We start from the raw sequence: 20,730 nt of genomic DNA on the forward strand, positions 1-20,730 counted from the left end.
TTTCAAGATGATTAGAGTCATTTTAGTCCTGAGAAAAGAAAATCCATTGTGTTGATTGTATTTTTAAATGTATGTGAGGCTTTCTTCTTAGCACGAGGACTCACAAAGCCTCCATCTGTGCTTTCTATGACAGGTAAAACTTGCCAAAATCGTAGATAAATTGTGTCTTAACAGTCTTGAGAAGTTTAGAACAACATACCATCAAGTTGCAAATGATATATCTAGTAAAGTAGCTAGAAGTTTGGTATATAATCACTATTGAATACTTAGAACTAATCTGTCTTTTTAAATGCAAAGTAGAAAACTGGAGTCTTAAATTTAGGTTGTATGCTTACATCCTTTGGCAGCCTTGTCAGAAAACAGTGAAATACATTAAAGGACCTTTTCCTTTTCCACCTCTAGATAATGAATTTTCACATACCTACCTCTCTTTCTCCTTATTCTAACATGATGATTTTGTTTCATATTTACTCAAGAAAACAGAAGTAATCAAAAGAGAACTTTCTCTCCCTGAACTTTATTAAATCTACCAATCTGTATCTAGGACTAATCACCCTGCCTTCTTCTTCTTTGAATGGAAGAATACACTGTGCTCCTATCTAAGGCCAATCCCTGCCATTAGGCATCAATCCCATCTACTCTTGCCTATTCAAGAATTAGACTCATACAGTGGTCTTCTCTGTTCCTCAGTCATCAGTATTTTGACTCTCCTGGATCATTCTCTTGAGTATACAAGCTTATTGTAAAGATGGTGCAAAACAACTTTCTTGAAACCTATATTCCTCTTCAGCTACTCCATTTTTCTTTTCCCTTTATAGAATAACTCACAGGAAGGATTTTCTTCTTTCTCTACTTCCTCCCCTTCTGTCTTAAACCCACTTAAATCGTTTTACATTCTTATGACTCACTTATACCTCTATTGTCAGGGTTACAAGTGATCTCCAGTTGCCTAGGCATTCAGGCATCAATCCTTAGCACACAACTGGTCCTTGTCTCCTTTTTGAATATGTCCCTTTATAAAGTAGTACATTTTAGAGTCTTCCTTTTAGCTTACTGGGAAATTTTTTTCTCAGTTTATTTTGCTGCATTATCCTCATTATTTTTGGAATGATCCAGTGTTTAGTTGTTTGAAAAATCTCTTCCTTTGGTGATTTCCTAAGTACTCTCATCTTGTATTGTGACTTTAAAAACACATTCTCTTCCATGATTTGCTAAGATATCTAGAGACTGAGACTTGAGAGTTTTAGTCATCAGCCCTGACTTCACTGTTGAACATCCAACTCACTTGGATATCGAAGTCCAATTCAATATCTCGTTTAGAAATGGACTCTGAAAAACAATCTGAGGGTTTTGAAGGGACGGGGGGTGGGAGGTTGGGGTACCAGGTGGTGGGTATTATAGAGGGCACGGATTGCATGGAGCACGGGGTGTGGTGCAAAAATAATGAATACTGTTATGCTGGAAATTAAAAAAAAAAAAAAAGAAATTAAATAGAAATATCAAACTTTTTGTGTCCCAGAATTTTGATCCCCTCTCCTGACAGTGGTGTACACCACCCTCTACCCATTCACCCAGTTGTTCAAGCCAAAACATTGAGTCATCCTTGCTCCATTCTTTCTCTCAAATCCTTGATTCAAACTTTTAGGTGTATTCTAAATTAGACTACTCTCTTTAAGGAGCAAGCCTGCATCTTTATCTGCATGCTTTATCCTTCTTCATAGAGTCTATCACTGCCAAACAATATTAAATAGTATTTGTTTGCTTATTGTCTGCTTCCTTCAATAAAATGTAAGCTCTATAAAAACAGAGATTTTCTAGCTTTGTTACCTGCTATATTGCTAGCATCTAGAGCAGTGCCTGACAGAAACTAGCCATGTTAAAAAAAAAAAAAAAAATATATATATATATATATATATATATATATATTTGTTAAATGAATAAATAAAATGAACAAATACTAAGAGAGTACTTTCTTTCTCAGGGAAAAATTAAATGTGTAGTTCTTTTTTTTTTTTTTTTTTTTAACACACCCATCCTTTCAAAAAGGAACTATTTATGAATAGGAATTATTTAAAGGCTATTTTTAAATGATCCAACATCTATTACAATTTGAACTCAATTATTAGCAATTTTGAACTTCAATGGACATATCTGAATTGGGGGAAAAAGTATTTCTATAGCTAAGATAGTTATTGTCCTATAATTAGGAATATGATGAAGAGATTAAAAGGGGCCACCTCTCAGTAACCAATCTTAATTGGTACCCCTAGACCATTTGCTACTTCAAATATTCCCCAATAACCTAAAATTTGAATGAATTATCCTCTGAGAGTTTGAAATTTACTAATATAACCCTTTAGTAATCAGTTAAATTTCTTTCATTTTGCCGATTAAAAGTCACAATGCATTATTTATTTCATTTTACTTACTGAAATTTGAATACAGTATCATTCTTAAATTTGAAAATTCAGTAAAATACCTTTAGAAACACTGGAGAGTCATATGCAAGCATCCCTCCATGGGTCATTCATTTATTGAATGATGAACATGCGCCAGGTAAGGTTTTCCAGATAATAGGGGAGATTATGTCCTTGTTCTGGTAGACCAGCTCTTTAAAAACAAAGAAACTATGAGAGCTGTTCATTTGCAAAATGAAAAGCTTTTTTGTGTGTGTGCATGGCATGATATTACTGACTTAAATTGTTTCTGTAAAATGGTCCTTTTTCCTCAGAAATAGCATATCTCATCACTTTTTAATCATAACATTTCAAATTGAAATATACTCTAAAAGAAGGTACTTGCATTTCACTAATAAGGTGTAAATAACAAAAAAAGTTCAAACTGTTAAGAAGTCTGTGGCTAATGCAGGTGGATAACTAGTTTACCTGATGAGTTTTTATGATACCAAAGACAAGATTACAAAACACAATACTATACTAATAATATGCCAACACTATATTCGTCATCATCTCTTAAAGCCAACTCTACTTTCTTTCCTGTTTCTTTTAATAATACCAGTATTCTTCGCATCACTCCCCTCTAAAATTTCTGCATAATTCTGAACTCCATGTCCTTTCTTGTCTATATAATTTAGAACATGTAATTCATTACATGAATCCATCTCTACTTAAGAACTCCACACCCTCATTCTAGATTCTTATTACCTGTTTTCTGAGAAAATAAAATAGCATCTCTGTATCAATAGTGCCAATATCCAAAGCCTACGTCCACAAGTTTTTCTTTTTTATTGTTATGTTAGTCACCATACAGTACATTATTAGTTTTTGATGCATGTTCCGTGATCCATTGTATGTGTAAACACCCAGTGCTCCATGCAATCCATGCCCTCCTTGATACCAACCACCAGGCTCATCCATCCTCCCAATTCCCTCCTTTCTCAAGCCCTTCATTTGTTTCCCAGAGTTCATAGTCTCTAATGGTTTGTCTCCTACTCTATTTATCCCTTTTCATTTTTTTTTAATTTTTTTATTTTTTATAAACATATATTTTTATCCCCAGGGGTACAGGTCTGTGAATCGCCAGGTTTACACACTTCACAGCACTCACCAAAGCACATACCCTCCCCAATGTCCATAACCCCTTCTCCCAACCCCCCTCCCCCCAGCAACCCTCAGTTTGTTTTGTGAGATTAAGAGTCACTTATGGCTTGTCTCCCTCCTAATCCCATCTTGTTTCATTGATTCTTCTCCTATCCACTTAAGCCCTCATGTTACATCACCACTTCCTCATATCAGGGAGATCATATGATAGTTGTCTTTAATGCAGTCCCTCTTCATTTTTCCCTTCCTTCTCCTAATGTCCTCCATGTGATTCCTTATGTTCCATAAATAAGTGAAACCATATGATAAATGACTTTCTCTGCTTGACTTATTTCACTTAGCCTAATCTCCTCCAGTCCCATCCACATTGATGCAGAAGTTAGGTATTCATTCTTTCTGATGGCTGAGTAATATTACATTGTGTATATGGACCACATCTTCTTTCCAGTTGTCTGCTGAAGGGCATCTTGGCTCTTTCCACAGTTCAGCTACTGTGGACATTGCTGCTATGAACATTGGGGTACAGATGGCCCTTCTTTTCACCACATCTGTATCTTTGGAGTAAATACCCAGCAGTACAATTGCTAGGTCATAGGGTAGCTCTACTTTTAATTTTTTTGAGGAACCTCCACACTCTTTTCCAAAGTGGCTGCACCATCTTGCATTCCTACTAACAGTGTAAGAGGGTTCCTCTTTTTCCACAACCTCCCCAACATTTTTTGTTTCTTGTCTTGCAAATTTTTGCCATTTTAACTGGTGTAAGATGGTATCTCAATTGTGCACAAGTTTTTCTTAAAAAGTTTGGATTGTCTTCTTTGTAATTAAAAACAAGATTAATAACAAGGTCTCTTTACACAATAGAGAATGTAGTATGTTCTGGTGATTTTCTGGAACTTAAATTTCTCCTCATAATGTCTGCTTCCAATAGGACTGTTGGCATACATAGCCATTCTTTATGCACTGCATCAGTCTAAACAGGAACAAAGATACCTTTTTCTTTCCCCTAACTCCTTTCCAACCTCACTCCAGAATGTGGTAGCATTGCGTATTTATTACCTTCCTGTCTGATATGAATTATACTATATAACACTTTTTTAATTTATTTATTTATTAAAAATTTATTTATTAATAATAATTAATATTTAATTAATTTATTTTTAAATTTAATTTTTAAATTTTTAAAATTTCTTTTTAGTGTAACAGAATTCATTGTTTATGCACCACACCCAGTGCTCCATGCAATACGTACCCTCCATAATACCCACCACCTGGCTCCCCGACCTCCCACCCCCTGCCCCTCCAAAACCCTCAGATTGTTTTTCAGAGTCCATAGTCTCTCATGGTTCATCTCCCCCTCCAATTTCCCTCAACTCCCTTCTCCTCTCCATCTCTCCATGTTATTTCTTAAGCTCCACAAATAAGTGAAAACATATGATAATTGACTCTCTCTCTGCTTGACTTATTTCACTCAGCATAATCTCTTCCAGTCCCATCCATGTTGATACAAAAGTTGGGTATTCATCCTTTCTGATGGAGACATAATACTCCATAGTGTATATGGACCACATCTTCCTTATCCATTTGTCTGCATGAAAAAATGTTCATTATCACTAGTTGTCAGGGAGATTCAAATCAAAACTACACTGAGATACCACCTTACACCAGTTAGAATGGCCAATATCAACAAGACAGGAAACAACGTGTGTTAGAAAGAACATGGAGAAAGGGGAACCCTCTTACACTGTTGGTGGGAATGCAAGTTGGTGAAAGATGGATTCTTAACCCACTGAGCCACCCAGGCACCCCAGAATTATACCATACTATTTTAAAAGTAAAAGTGAGTTGGGGGAATTCGGAGGGGGAGAGAAACCATGAGAGACTGTGGACTCTGAGAAACAAACTGAGGGTTTTGGAGGGAGGGGGTTGGGTATTATGGAGGGCACGTATTGCATGGAGCACTGGGTGTGGTGCATAAACAATGAATTTTGGAACATTGAAAAAAAATAAAATTTAAATAAAAAGATTTTTAAAAAAAGTGAAAGTGAAAACAATTAAAAAATTTAATGGGAAGTGTGTCCACCCATATAGTTTTCTAAGTGTCATTTCCAGCTTGATCTTAAAGCACAGTTTTGATCATAATATACTTTCTTTCTAAAATTTATGTAGTTTCCCAGTGCACCCCAAATTAAAAATAAGTTTATAATCTTGACATTCAATGACTTATATATGCAGTCTTTCCTAAACATAATTTCTCAGGTACTGCAACCTCAGAGTTTGAATCCAGTTCTTTTCATTTGGTGGCTATCTGATCTTAAACAAGTTACTTAACTTTATTTAACTTCATTTTCTTACCCATAAAATGTAGGTAATGATAGCACCTGATTAATAGATATGTTGTAATAAACTAATAAATGTAAATCATGTATTATAGTGTCTGGCTCCTAAGATATACTCAAAAGAGTTTAACCATGTTACTGTCATTATGAAGCACTTTCACCATTCATGCATGCTCTACCCTCCAGGAAACTGAAAAGTGAGGTCACATATTCTAGTCCTTATATCTATGCTTTTGATAAAATTGTTTGTTCCACTGGAATTTCCATCTCTACATTTCCATTTCTGTTCCTCTATTAAAGCAAAGTTGAGATCAAATGCTATCACCATTAAGGAAATTTTAACACTACTAAATAGATAGGTCTTACTGTGTGTGCTGCTGTAACAAAATAGCTCAATTTTGGGGTGCCTGGGTGGCTCAGTGGGTTAAAGCCTCTGCTTTCGGCTCAGGTCATGATCCCAAGGTCTTGGGATCAAGCCCCACATCGGGCTCTCTATTCGGCAGGGAGCCTGCTTCCTCCTCTCTCTCTGCCTGCCTCTCTGCCTACTTGTGATCTCTGTCTGTAAAATAATTGGGTAAAATTAAAAAAAAAAATTAGCCCAATTTGGGTGACTTGTGAATAATAGAAATTTGTTTCTCAGAGTTCCAGTATCTGGGAGTCTGAGAGCAGGGTGCCAGGTTGGTCTGGTGAGGACTTCTGGGTCACAGACCTGTTGTACTTTTATATGATGAAAGGGGCTAAGGATCTCTTTGGAGACTCCTTGGTAAGGCATTAATCCTATTTATGAAGGCTTAACTACCTCTCAAAGCCTCCACCTCCTTAGTATCATCACCATTAGGAGTTAGAGTTTCAACATATGGATTTTGGGGGGGGGGGATACAAACATTCAGAACATAGTAACATATAGATAAACTTTTTTTGAAACTCAATGCCACTATCCATCTTTTATAAAAGACATCAAACCAGACTTAAAAAATATAGACCTTTTATATATACTTTAACCTTTCTACTAGATTTTATTTTTCTTAAAGGCAGACTATTTTACTAATCTTCAGATTCCAGCTGGATACCTTGGATCTGTAAATAGTAAATAATAAAATAAAAATACAATAAATAAACCATTTCCATCCAAACAATAGTTTAGCATAAATACATTGTGACAAATAGTGCTAAGATAAATTAAAACATAATTGTAGTGATATGCTTTTTTTCTTAGTTAAACTCTGTTTTTAAGGCAGTTTAATCTTTCCACATTTGATTCATGTTCTATTTTATAATTTATAAAACATGATATAATAGTTTCCTCTGATATATGGTATGATATTCCTAATGTTATTCAGTTCAGTAAATATATATTTCCATTAAAAAAATAATTGAGGGAAAAACAGAAATTTGGCCATCTAAATTTCCAACATGAAAAGAAAAAAAAAATTAAACCCCATTACTTTTTTTTTTCCCACTTATATTAATTTCATTCACATTTTAGTTTGGCTGACTTTGCTCTCTACTTTGTTTTTGAGTAATGCTTTTCCTCATTTTTCAAAATACGTAATTTTCTAATACTTCATATTCAGCTTCTTCTGATTTTTGCACAAATTTGGAAGATTTTTTTTTTTAATTTATAGTGTCTTTACACAGATTGCTCTACTTTTTGTTTCTTATTGTAACTCACCCTCCTATAGCAGGTTGCTTTTTTTTTTTTAAGATTTTTATTTATTTATTTGACAGATCGAGATCACAAGTAGAGAAGCAGGCAGAGAGAGAGAGAAGAGAGAGGAGGAAGCAGGCTCCCTGCTTAGCAGAGATCCCGATGTGGGGCTTGATCCCAGGACACTGGGATCATGACCTGAGCCCCTGAGCCTAAGGCAGAGGCTTTAACCCACTGAGCCACCCAGGCGCCCTGGTTGCATCACTTTTTATTACAAACTGTTAGCATTCTTATTTCTTATTTCTAACTTCATCCCATTTTCATTATTTTTAAAGACTTTATATAATTTGTATATGATAAAAGTAAAACTTTGAAAATCCCTCTTTCTATTATTTCAAGTTATATTTGTTAACAACTGATTCCTTGGGCTGCACAGATAATAGTTTTCTGTTTTCTTACACATTCAGCCTTACTGTGACTCTTCATTTTATATATTTTACATGTGAGTCATTATTTAACTTTTATACAGTTGAAACTGATATTCTTTTTGTTTTATTGTTTTTTTATCTTTGAATCAACACGTATTAAGGTGCAGCTACTGAACTTCATTTAGTGGAGAAAATTGCTCACAATTGCAGAGAAATTAGAACACAATAAAACTAGTTAATAAACATATAGGTATATATCCATGTACATACATTTATTATAACATAAATAATTATCAGCTTAACATTTATGTGTAAGTAACTGAATCCATAATTCTAATAATATAAAAGGAAAATGGTTGAACTTATATTCTTAGAAATGAATGGAAGAATAAGAAGTTTAAAATAAACCTGAAAAAATGAGTTTTATTCATTTTGAAAACATTCATTTAGAGTGAACCATCTGTCAAAATCATATTATTATAAGTATATACATATACATTTAGTATATTCCTGACTATGAGAGGATAAGAATATGTTTGCAAAGATGTGGTTATAGTGGCTTGGGATTTAAATAGGGGTTTTTATGAATCTACTCAGATTCATAGCTTCTCCATGTTTCCAAGTTTCTCTTTTTAATGTACAGTTTTCTATTCAGTCTTCAAAAATTATAGAGCTAACTAATGTAACATGTGTAATAGAAAAAAAGCCACACCCTTATCATACAGAGCATAAATACACATCCTTATAACTGTTTGGGAGAGAAAATACCTGTTTTTTATGCCATTGACATATGATGAATGTTAAAGAATATGAGGACAATTTTCCTTCCCCAACACGACACATTTGACAAGCTGTTGGAGAGGTTTATTCAAGTGAAGTCTTCATTCTCTAAGTTAGAATATTCATTGAGTGCTTTCTTATGCTTTAATCTCTTCTATATGGAAAGTTAATATTTATTACTTCTCACTAAATGTCGGTGTATGTATTCCTTTGACTAAAGTTATCTAACATTTTTCCAAATATTCCTTTGGAAAACCTGTCCACTGACTCTAAGGATGGGATTTTTTAAAGAACAGAACATTTATTTTGATGAGACTTACATCCTTATTACCCAAGCTAATGGTGCTCTTACCTTGGTATGTGCTCTTACCTTGGAAGTTTGAGATAATGATGAACACTGGAGATCAGACTTAGTGTGGGTTGAGGCAAATTACCTATGCAGGCTTTCATGAAGTAGGAAAAAAAGATTTATATCCTTAACCCCTGAGTATTTTTGTGGGTTCTTGTGTTTCACTGGCTTCCTCCCACCACCATGAGTAGGCGTTATGTTACTTGTGTAAAGAGGGAAACCACAGCTAATAATTAACTAAGACACATGAACGTTAATTCAATGAAGCACATCACAACTAACAAGCATCCTTCCTCCAGTGTGTCATTTGAATTTTTAAAGTCACCATTATCAAATCAATCTACTTCAAATTATGAAGCATCTGACTTTATTGGTTTTCTGTTTATCAGAAGTTACAGAATCAGTGGTTGCTATATTTTACATTAAAACAATCAACTAATTCGCTCAAAAAGCAACTATAAAAATCAGATAGATTGATCAGTTCTGTCAAGTAAGCATTGACTGTGTTGACCATTAATTAATTTTCATCTCAGTTTCTAAGGGGAATCAGTGTTCCTTCATACTCTAGCCTCACTCCAAAGAATGTTTATTACATAAGTAAATTTATTGACTAGTAGCCAGTTAAGAAGTTACTGTCTACGTCTGGACTTGTCATAAAACTTAGAAGCAAAGAAACTTTCTGTAATGGTTCACTTTTTAATGAGAGGCAATTTCACTAAAGGTCATTTCAGTTGTCAAATGAAAACAGTAAGTACTGACAGGCTTGTAATATGTTTTTGTTAACCTCATAACACGGCCACCTAAGACCCCTTCATAACCTGAGAAATCTATGATCCAATAGGTTTTAGGAGTGCTTAGGTCAACTGGAAAACAACAGGGGTAGGAGTGTTGAAAAGGGACTAAGTCTGGACTTCTAAATTAGGGAATAGCAAGGGCAAGCATTGGATCAAGATGGATTTAAGAGATTAAGAGAAAAGCCAACTAACTAACCAAACTTAGATGTGGTCCTTTGACAAGGTTATGTCAAGCAGATATAATCCACGATTTTATTAATTCTTCTGAGAGAAATCGTTATTGTAGAAATTATCTCAGCATTTTAGAGACTTCTTTTTTTGTTGGGTTAATCAATTGCATAATCTCATTGAGACTTTTTATTGTTGTTTGTTTTGATGTTTTTATTAAATCAAAAACTTCTAGTGTCTCTCTGAAGGAGGAGAAGAATTTTATCCCTTGATTGAGTTAACTACTTAGCAGGTTAAATCCAAATGCTATTCTATCTGCATAAAACACAGGGAGCCTGATATCTCTACTCACATCAGAAATGATGAGGGCCATTAAATAATAATTTAAAAGTTCAGACTTATTTAATTATATTATTCATAATATACATATTTACCTTTCTCCTACATTCTCAATGTTCAGTGTCAGTTTCTTGAATAATCAAATGATGCTTATGAAACTTTCTGTTAGCCAGTATTTCTCTGGATTCCATTTTTCAGTTAAGAAAACCAAATTATTTTGTAATATTTCACTGAATGCTTCTAAAGAAATCTACCCTGCAAGAATTCCATGTGTCCGTTTTACGTATTCAGAAGTTTGTGTTGAATAACCACTGGATTCTAAATGCTAGAGATACAGCAGTAGAAGTAGAAAATAATAAATTAGAAAAAAAGGTAGATAAAATATTTGGTGGTGATAAGGGAAAAATGAAGTAGGGAAGGTTTATAGGGAGTTTGTATATAGAGTTTGTAGGGACTTGCACATTTCACAAAGTAGAGTAGTAAGAGAAGTATTCACCAGAAAGGCAGCATTCAAATAACACCCTAAGGGAGGTGAGCGAGTCAGGCATTCTGATACATATGGGGTGATTACTCTAGGAACAAGGAGGCGCTTCTGAGATGGAAGCTTATTTGGCTTGTTGTTCAAGGAATGGTAAGAAGGGTGGCGGGTCTAGAGGGAAATATAGATCATGGAGGGCTCTATAGGGCATTATAAAGTCTTTGGCTTTTATTCTGTTTGGAATGGGAGCCTTTTGAGAGAACAAGACTGACTTGATTGACATTAACGTTTTAAAGATATAACCCTGGCTGTTGTGTTGAGATAGACTAAAGAGGAGGAGGGCATTGATGAAAGCAGAGAAATCAGTTAGAAGGTTCTTGGAATGATCTAGTTGAGGGATGATGGCAGCTTGGAGCTAGTAATAGTCACTGAGAAACGGGATTTCTGATAGGTTTGGCATCAGAATCAAAGATATTAATTGGTACTTTGGATGTAGGGCAGAAAAAAAAGAGGAATTGAAGATTTCCAAAATTTTTTATTTCCTAATTAGCACAAAAGCTACCCTGATTATGACTGTATCACTAAACTCTTTCAATACCTTCACATGATAATTTCTTTCACTTAGTACATATTCATTAAAAACTCATGTATCCTAACATGAGCAAAGATGAATTGTTCTAAAAGGAATATCAAGCAAATTTCTTTAATTTCTACAATCTTATTTTCATGACTATAGAGGAAAACATGGAAAGAAGTAGCTCAGTAATCATGGGAATGGGGGTCCGTCAAGGAGCCAGTGTGGTTGAAGCTACACTATGCGCCTATGAGCTTTACATGTTTAACTCTAGAAAATCCATTTCTGGCTTCATACATCCACTTCAAAAAGGCATGCCCTTGCTCACAAGCGAATCCTATAACACTGTATGGAGATAGGTAACCCCAGATCCATCCTCATTGCTAAAAAACAAAACAAAACAAAACAAACAAACATAAAACCAAAACAAAACCAAAAAACAAATAACAACTCACATCACTTACTTTATTTACCGACAATGAAAGTAAATAGCATCGTCCTCACATTTACACAACACATTACAACTAAGAAAATAAAGAATACAAATGCTCAATGGTCTATGTTTTCCTTAGAGAAGTGAACTGAAACATATAGTGAAGCATATATAAGAATCAATAAATACTTTTGCAAACTTTTTTTTATTTTAAAGATGCATTAAAATATAAGGATAAGTTCTAGTGAGTGATGTAAAATTCGGAAAATATTTTGACTTTTATTGAATGAACTTGCTTCTTTCTCTTTTATTCCAGAACCTACAGATAGGTTGCCTATGCTATTAATTGCAAATTCTGAAACAATTGAGGTTTTCTATCTCAATGGAAGTAAAATGGCAACCTTGAGCTCAGTCAATGGAAATGAAATTCATACTCTGGATTTTATTTATAACGAAGACATGATTTGTTGGATTGAATCAAGAGAATCTTCGAATCAGCTCAAATGTATCCAGATAACAAAAACAGGAAGATTAACAGATGAGTGGACAATCAATATTCTTCAGTCCTTTCACAGTGAGTATTTCAATTCATATTCAATTCAATTCACCCTTTAAGGATTTCATTTATCAATAAACAGGATTCTTAGATTTTTCTAAAATACTATTTGGCTATCAGAAACCTATATATGCAAATATGAATATGCTTAAATAAATGTTTCACTGCCTGTTTTGAATATGCACACATATAACACTTTCATTGTTCACGTAAGTAGTAAGTTACAGAGTTAATTTTAATTCTTTCCTTAATGCTTATTACAGTGTCACTTAAATGAGAATTGTAATTTGCCACTGAGTGATAGTTCACGATGTGGTAGTGAAGGTGGGATTTTTAAAAAGCAAGAAACAGAATTGATAATTATAAGCTCATCAGCTGTAGTGCTTGTTAAAATGCTTTAAAACTATCAGATTTATGCTAATTGGTAACAACTACCTGTGTTGACTTTTTTCTTAGCAAATCAGAGTTTTTATGCATCTTTCAAAAGAGTGATCTATGATTTTGATTTACTTTGATTTCTCATGCCAGAAATTCACAAACTACCAACTGTACTTCCTACATATTACCATAAATTGAAATCAAATTACATTGTTACACAGACCCACACATTAGTTTCTCCTTTTGTGCTGGTGCTTGCTCTCTCTCTCTCTCTCTCTCTCTCTCCTCTGACCTCTACCCCTCCAACATAAGAGTATAAATTTTATTTGTGCTTGCCTGGAGAAAATTATATGCATGAGAAATTCAAGATATGTCCACTTATTTTGTGATTTACAGGAAAAAAATATTCTTGAAAACACTGTGAATGTAAAAGTTGGTAGAAAATAAAGAAAAATGTGCAGTCAAGTTAAGAAGGAAAAAAAGTGCGGTGAAAGAATAAATATAGTTCTCAGATGTAGAATGTTTGATGATACGGATTCAATAGTTATATTTTATTAATATTTTTGACATGCAATTAAAGGAATTGACTATTAATCTTTATTAAACATAAGAAATAATACCATGTAATATGTAATAAGTATGATTATATTAAATGAATCAGTGGCAAAAATTATAAAAATGGAATATAAAAGTATGATTGTATGTAGTTAAGTGAACATAAATAAATCTTTAACAAATCAAATCCAATGCTTTGAAAATCCTCTTAACATAAATAAAAATTGCTAAATCCATTTATTGTGACACTGGACCACAATGCCTAGTGAAAGCAGTAGACACTGGGCATTTTCAATGATTCTATGGAAAATGATAATTCCTAATAAATTATAAATAACAAGGGCTACCTGCACAAGGAGTGCTGCTGTGTGATTTGAATATTTCATCCATTGGCTGAGCCAGCTGTTGGAAACTGTTCAAAAAAAAGACCCCAGTCTCTGCCATGTTAGTGATTACCTTAACTAATCCAAATGCATTTGTCCCTTACAAATGGAATATTGACAGTCAGATAGCTAGGATATTCACTAAGTTGTCATGTAAAATTATCTTCCAGGTTCACTTAAACAACTTTTCTACATTTAATATGCTTTATTAGTAATAGCAATTTCTTCTATAATATGTATTTTTAAAACTATTTTTTTAAACTTTTTTTTTTAAGTTAATCTAGGGATTTACTAAATTGGTCAAACAATTGCTTATTAGAACATCTACAGAATATAGTTTGTAACTTAGATTGCATTTGAGTTATATGACAATTCTTGGCAAATCTAGAAAACCGAAGAGATTTTTGTTAAGCAATTCATTGAAATGCTGAATAGAACATTCATTTTGAACGGTAAATAACAAATGCAATGGAAATCTTCTAATTGGAATAAATATTTTTTGACAAAGTAAGATAAAGTCATATTTAAGCTATACAATTTCAGTCACTGTAGAAAAGAGTAATTAAATGTGTAAAAGTAATTTAATGATGGGCGTGGAGAAGAGGTGTTAGCAGGGCTGGGCTCCTCTATCATTGCTTGTAAACCAAGCATTTTATCAACATGTCAGAGAATAGCTTCCCTTGTATATGGTGGACTTTTCATTCACTGTGACAATGTTTGAGTTGATAATGAAGTTGGAATATTCCTTGCATGTATAATTACATAAAATTCCTGCTGTACAATATAAGCAGAAATAATGAACTGATGGGAGTATGTCTGAATACCTGTCATGATCCACTCTTGAATAGATGCTTTTCTCTGAATTTGCCTGAGGAAAGCATTCTTTTTTGAAAAAAAAAATAATAATTTTTTTTCAAAAATTTACTGTGAGGAAAAAAGCAGTCATTATATGTCAAACTGAGTTGCATTTAAAATTTGCATAATTGTTTATTTTAAAAGTTTAGTGTAATATTTAAATCTATATTTGCTATCTCATCTCACTGGATACACAGTAAATTTCTATATGCCCTTCCTGTTTTGTCATAGAAAAAAATTTTAGCTACAGATCTCAGATATATTAGACAATCCTGAGTGGATAAAACAAAGACAGAGATGGAAAAGCTAAATGTTATGTTCTTTCTTCTACATTAGAAAGGCAGATACTGGTACTTTCAAAGAAGATGCCAAATCTCCCACAAATAATATATATAACTGCTGTATGTGTGTGTGTGTGCACGTGTGTGTAGCTAGTTAATATGACATATTCCTGCAGGGATCTGGAATTTTAGCAAAGTGATCAGGCCACCCATTGAGTTCTAAAAAAATAAAAAAATAAAAAAGGTAAGATGGAAAGAGACACTCAAAATTAGTAACGATGATCTGAGGACACATTTCCAGAGAACTTTCAGTATTCCCTTTCCTTACCATATGCTTAATGTTGTAGGCACTGATATTAAATTAAAATCTTAATTTTTACATTAAACTTGGATGGATTTATACTTTGAAATAAGTAAGCCATTCTGATTTACAATCAGTATGTAATCATAAAAGACTGTCCTGAATGCCTAGTAAAAAGAAAAGAAGAACAGGGGCATCTGGGTGGCTCAGTGGGTTAAGCCTCTGCCTTTGGCTCAGGTCATGATCCCAGGGTCCTGGGATCGAGCCCCACGTCAGGCTCTCTGCTCAGCAAAGAACCTGCTTCCTCCTCTCTCTCTCTCTCTCTCTCTGCCTGCTTCTCTGCCTACTTGTGATTTCTGTCTGTCAAATAAATTTTAAAAAAATCTTTAAAAAAAATAAAAAAGAAAAAAAAGAAAACAAAACAAAACAAAAAAACAAAAAAGCACTCTCAGCACTCTGTTCCTCTGTAAATTTGTCTTTACTGTTAGTTCAGTTGTCAGGCTGCAAAGAACTAAATTACTGGGGCACCTTGGTGGCTCATTGGGTTAAAGTCTCTGCATCCAGCTCAGGTAATGATCCCAGGGTCCTGGGATGGAGCCCAGCATTGAGCCCAGCATCCAGCCCAGCATGGGGCTCTCAGCAGGGAGCCTGCTTCCCTCCCTCTCTCTCTGCCTGCCTCTCTGCCTATTTGTGATCTCTGTCTGTCAAATAAATAAATAAAATCTTAAAAAAAAAAAAAGAACTAAATTACTATTTATTGCCATTTGGCAACATGCTTGAAACTCACCAAAGCAGATATTAGACCTGTGCTATACTTCAATTGTTGTTATTTTTTTTCCTGTGAATTTGGTGAACTATACCTTGCATAATAGAAATGCATTCCCCCACAAATTTCTCTTGAGGTTATGTAGAATTTTAAATCATTATTCTCATAGTATGTTTTTGTCTAGATTCTCATGTCTGTTTGTTTCATTATAGATTTTAAAAATCAAATGATCCCATCATGATGCCCTATACCAAGCAGACAAAATATTTTAGTTCTATTTTTAATCTACCAATTTGAAACTTGGAAGTTAAAATGCTCTTTTCATGATGATTAAATAAGTTTTGATCCTAAATATGAAATCCATGACATGTAATTACTGAAACCTGTTTCTGTCTTAATAAACTCTATCGTGATAGAAGAAAGAAGGAAATGAGGGAAGGAAAGAAAAGAGAAGAAAAAAAAGAAGCTATTATTTTTATAACAAGTAGCCCTAGTAAAATAATTTCTGAAATAGTATTTATTTGATAATTTTTCTCCATAAATATACTAATATAATTGTTTACTGTAATCTTTTCCTTTTATTTTGCATTTCTTTAAAAGAATTTTTGTTAAGTAAAATGGGCATTTTTTTCTCCTAGTATTCCTTGACCATTACACATTTTTAATGTTGTAGACACATTTACAATAAGCACTTAGCATCAACTCTAAAGACAGTGAGAAGTAGGAGCATAGTTAAGCAATGTAATAAAACTACCATGTAGCACTTCAGTTTTTGATTAACATTCTGGGTTTTTAATTTTAAATTCTATTTTTCTCAAGCTCTAACATCTTGTGACTTGTACATTTATTTTAGTACTGGTTTATATTTCTATCACCACAATATATGGGGTAAAATGAATGGTGAGTTGATATGGTCCTAGCTCTGTTATTAACTGGCTGTCTGACCTTATGCAAATCATTTTAAAATGAAAGAACTTATTCACATAACTGCTGAGATCCTGCCTGGATTTAAGCATACTTTTGCCTTCCATTATTTTATGTTTGTTTTTCTTGTAATTTGAGATATTTCAGTGTGTGTGTGTGTGTGTGTGTGTGTGTGTGTGTGTGTAGGAATATTTATTTATTCTCCCTTTTTATTCCTTTCTTATTTTTCTCCCACCTAATCACTCACATTAGGTACACTTCAGTCTCTTTATAATACAAGTTCCTAAAACATGTTCCTTGGGACACATGTTCTGTGCTCTGTAAGACATTTTTGGAAAAATGATTTTGTGGTCAAATGGGTTTAGGAAATTTTGCATGCTATGGAACCTATTGGAGATTTATATGTCTGTAGCATGTTAAAGATTATTCAGAACTCTTCAATAAAATACCTGTGTTACTTTGTGTAGCCCAGGATTTCTTTTACTTAAGTACTGAACACTTGATTGATATTTTTGTGGGTATGACTGTGAGTGTGTTTCTTTGGGTACTTGTTTCTAAGGAGGTGATATGAGTGTGTGTATAGACCTAATATGTATCAATATCCCAAATATCTAGGGTTTTATGTTATCCACTTTGAGAAATATTGCTTTAAATGTCTTAGGGAGAATCACTCAGATTGTATTCTCTCATCATTTTTATTTATATATTTACTGTCTTTGTGGCTAAAGAGCTATACAAGCTTGTGTGCAAGAAGCTGTAGAGACTGACTCTAATCACAGTTTTCCAGCTATTTCTTCCTAATGACCCAATTCATTTTAGTCTGCACTCAAAGGATATAGGGTCCAGATACCACATACTCTGAGATTATGATAACACACAGAGTCTGTTTCAGAATTAGAGCTGACAGGAATCAGATATGCAATAAAGATTTGCACATATGTGAAATTCATTCCAGGAAAAGCCCTAGCCTAAAAGATCATTTGTGTTTGAGGATGGTAACAAGCAGTATATGTTAGTACTAATTTTAAAATACAGACAGTGTCTGGTAACTTTTAAATTTTAAACCTTTTTTCCAGAGTTAGGTTAGAATATGGTGACAAAAACTTTTGAGGATAGAAGAGCACTGTCAGTCAAAGAAAAACAAATACCATATGATTTCACTCATATGTGGCATTTAAGACACAAAACATGAACACAGGGGAAGGGAAAGAAAAATAAGACAAAAACAGAAAAGGAGACAAATTATTAGAGATTCTTAACTGGGAAACAAACTGAGGAGGTGGGTGGGGAGATGGATAGCTGGGTGATGGGTATTAAGGAGGGCACTCGATGGAATGAGCACTGGGTATTACATGAAACTGATGAGTCACTCAATTACCTCTGAAACCAGTAATATTCTCTGTTAATTAAGTTGAATTTAAATTAAAAAATAGCAATGTCAAACAAGGAGATGGTGATATAGATGGTGAAGGATTTTTTTTTAAATGTTTCTGAAAGACAGGTCTAGATTAAATAAGTATGTATATACTGTGTTGGAGGCTTATTCATAGCTGTTCTAGTTGTCCAAAAGGTAGCTTTCCATAGTATAGTCCTGATAATTTTCTAAGCACCTCCTAAAACTTAGAAGGCCTCAACTCCATTATAAGGAATTCCCTTTGCTTTGATTTTGTGCTAAACAAATAACTTTTAGGTTTGGTTTCTCGCATACCATAAATTCCTCTTGGGAGGAATTTGTTAGGATGGTGCCCCTTAGTAATTGTGTCACTGGAACATCCCATCAGTAGTTATAAATTGACAAATCGACATTCTGGTTGATGTCTTGGTCTCCTGGGAGTCTGGTAAACATGAAATAATTCTCCAAAGCCTGCTAAGCCTTTGGTTAACAACTCAAACAGTGTTCCTAAAATTGCAACTCTAATGATTAAATGTGGGCTTAAGATATTCTGTAAACCATTATCCTTTTAATGATAATATTTACTTGATAAAATTGTGTTTTCATCTTCCTTCATGGCCATCAAAACTAAGCAACAAAGGGTTATGTCTGGCAGGAGGAAAGATGGCATCATTTCATTCTACTGACATAAACATGCAGGTTTTAAAAATAATCTTTCTATTGTTTGCTTTTGTTATCACAAAGAGAGATACTTAGTTGTTTCTGAAGTTCTGAACAGGAACAACACTCAGTTAAATTTTTAAAAAGACATTTAAAAATGAAACAAATCTTTCTATTAAACTTTTCTCTGTATCAGATGCAAGTTTTACTCTCTATACTCTTTGAGGATTTGATTTGTAATAAGAATATAACTGACTAAATTAGAATTATCATGGGTATCTCCACAAACGTTCTGAACTTGGACAGGCGCATTATGATTGTGATTACTCACACAAAAGGCCATTGAGAATTACATCAGGTACTTAGATATTTTCTAAGATGTTTGTTCCTAAACTATAGATAATTGAGGCAAAACGCTTCTAATGTGTGAATTATGCAAATAATCATCTCAGTGTTCCATCCCATTCTGTGTTAAGCCTGAGCTTTTATTTTGGGACTCTCAATTAATGTTGGCCAACCTATTTCCATGAGATGAGATTCACACAAAATTATAAGGAGAATCAAGGTAATTATTTTGATAAACACAAGCTCAATTTTCCAACTTTTTCCCCTTGAATTATATTGGCTGATCCTGGACAGAGCCAGTTCAGTTCTAGACCACCCTAATAAAGTAAATAGCACAATAAAAGCAGTTGGGTTTTTTTTTGTTTAATTCCCAGTGAATATAAAGGAAAATTTTATACTATATTATAGTTTATTAAGTGTACAATAGCATTATGCCTTAAAAAACAATGTATATAACTTGCTTAAAATATAAAGGGGAACGAACCCTCTTACACTGTTGGTGGGAATGCAAGTTGGTGCAGCCACTTTGGAGAACAGTGTGGAGATTCCTCAAGAAATTAAAAATAGAGCTTCCCTATGACCCTGCAATTGCACTACTGGGTATTTACCCCAAATACACAGATGTAGTGAAAAGAAGGGCCATCTGTATCCCAATGTTTATAGCAGCAATGACCACGGGCGCCAAACTGTGGAAAGAACCAAGATGCCCTTCAATGGACGAATGGATAAGGAAGATGTGCTCCATATACACTATGGAGTATTATGCCTCCATCAGAAAGGATGAACACCCAACTTCTGTAGCAACATGGACGGGACTGGAAGAGATTATGCTGAGTGAAATAAGTCAAGCAGAGAGAGTCAACTATCATATGGTTTCACTTATTTGTGGAGCATAACAAATAGCATGGAGGACATGGGGAGTTAGAGAGGAGAAGGGAGTTGAGGGAAATTGGAAGGGGAGGTGAACCATGAGAGACTATGGACTCTGAAAAACAATCTGAGGGGTTTGAAGGGGCGGGGGGTTGGAGGTTGGGGGAACCAGGTGGTGGGTATTAGAGACGGCACGGATTGCATGGAGCACTGGGTGTGGTGCAAAAACAAGGAATACTGTTATGCTTAAAATAAAATAAATAAATAAATAAATAAATAAAATAAAAATAGAGCTAGAAAGAAAGAGAAAATTCCTGCCACTGCTGCTAATGGAACTTCATAATAATAAATATCATTTATGTAATTTATATAAAAAATAAAAAACAAGATAAAATAAAATATACTTAAAATATACTTGCTTAAAATAAAATAAACTGATTGGGTGGTATAGTCAGTTAAGCCTCCAACTCTTGGTTTTAGCTCAATCATGATCTCAGGGTCATGAGACTGACTTTGTTTTTGCCTCTGTTCTCCGTGTGGAATCTGCTTGAAATTCTCTCTCTGGCTCCCTCGGCC

The 20,730-nt window shown here is 34.0% G+C and overlaps 1 protein-coding gene across 4 annotated transcripts in view; it reads left to right on the forward strand.

Annotated features, from left to right (window-relative positions):
* LRP1B (LDL receptor related protein 1B) overlaps positions 1-20,730 on the forward strand; it is a 1,969,831-nt gene that overhangs the window by 913,240 nt on the left and 1,035,861 nt on the right. For all 4 annotated transcript variants that reach the window (XM_032356230.1, XM_032356231.1, XM_032356232.1 and 1 more), the window contains one exon: positions 12,204-12,461. In XM_032356230.1, the coding sequence (XP_032212121.1) occupies positions 12,204-12,461 (258 nt within the window). The remainder of the gene's footprint in view (positions 1-12,203; positions 12,462-20,730) is intronic.

This window comes from Mustela erminea, chromosome 8, assembly GCF_009829155.1.
Source record: "Mustela erminea isolate mMusErm1 chromosome 8, mMusErm1.Pri, whole genome shotgun sequence".
NCBI lineage: Eukaryota > Metazoa > Chordata > Mammalia > Carnivora > Mustelidae > Mustela > Mustela erminea.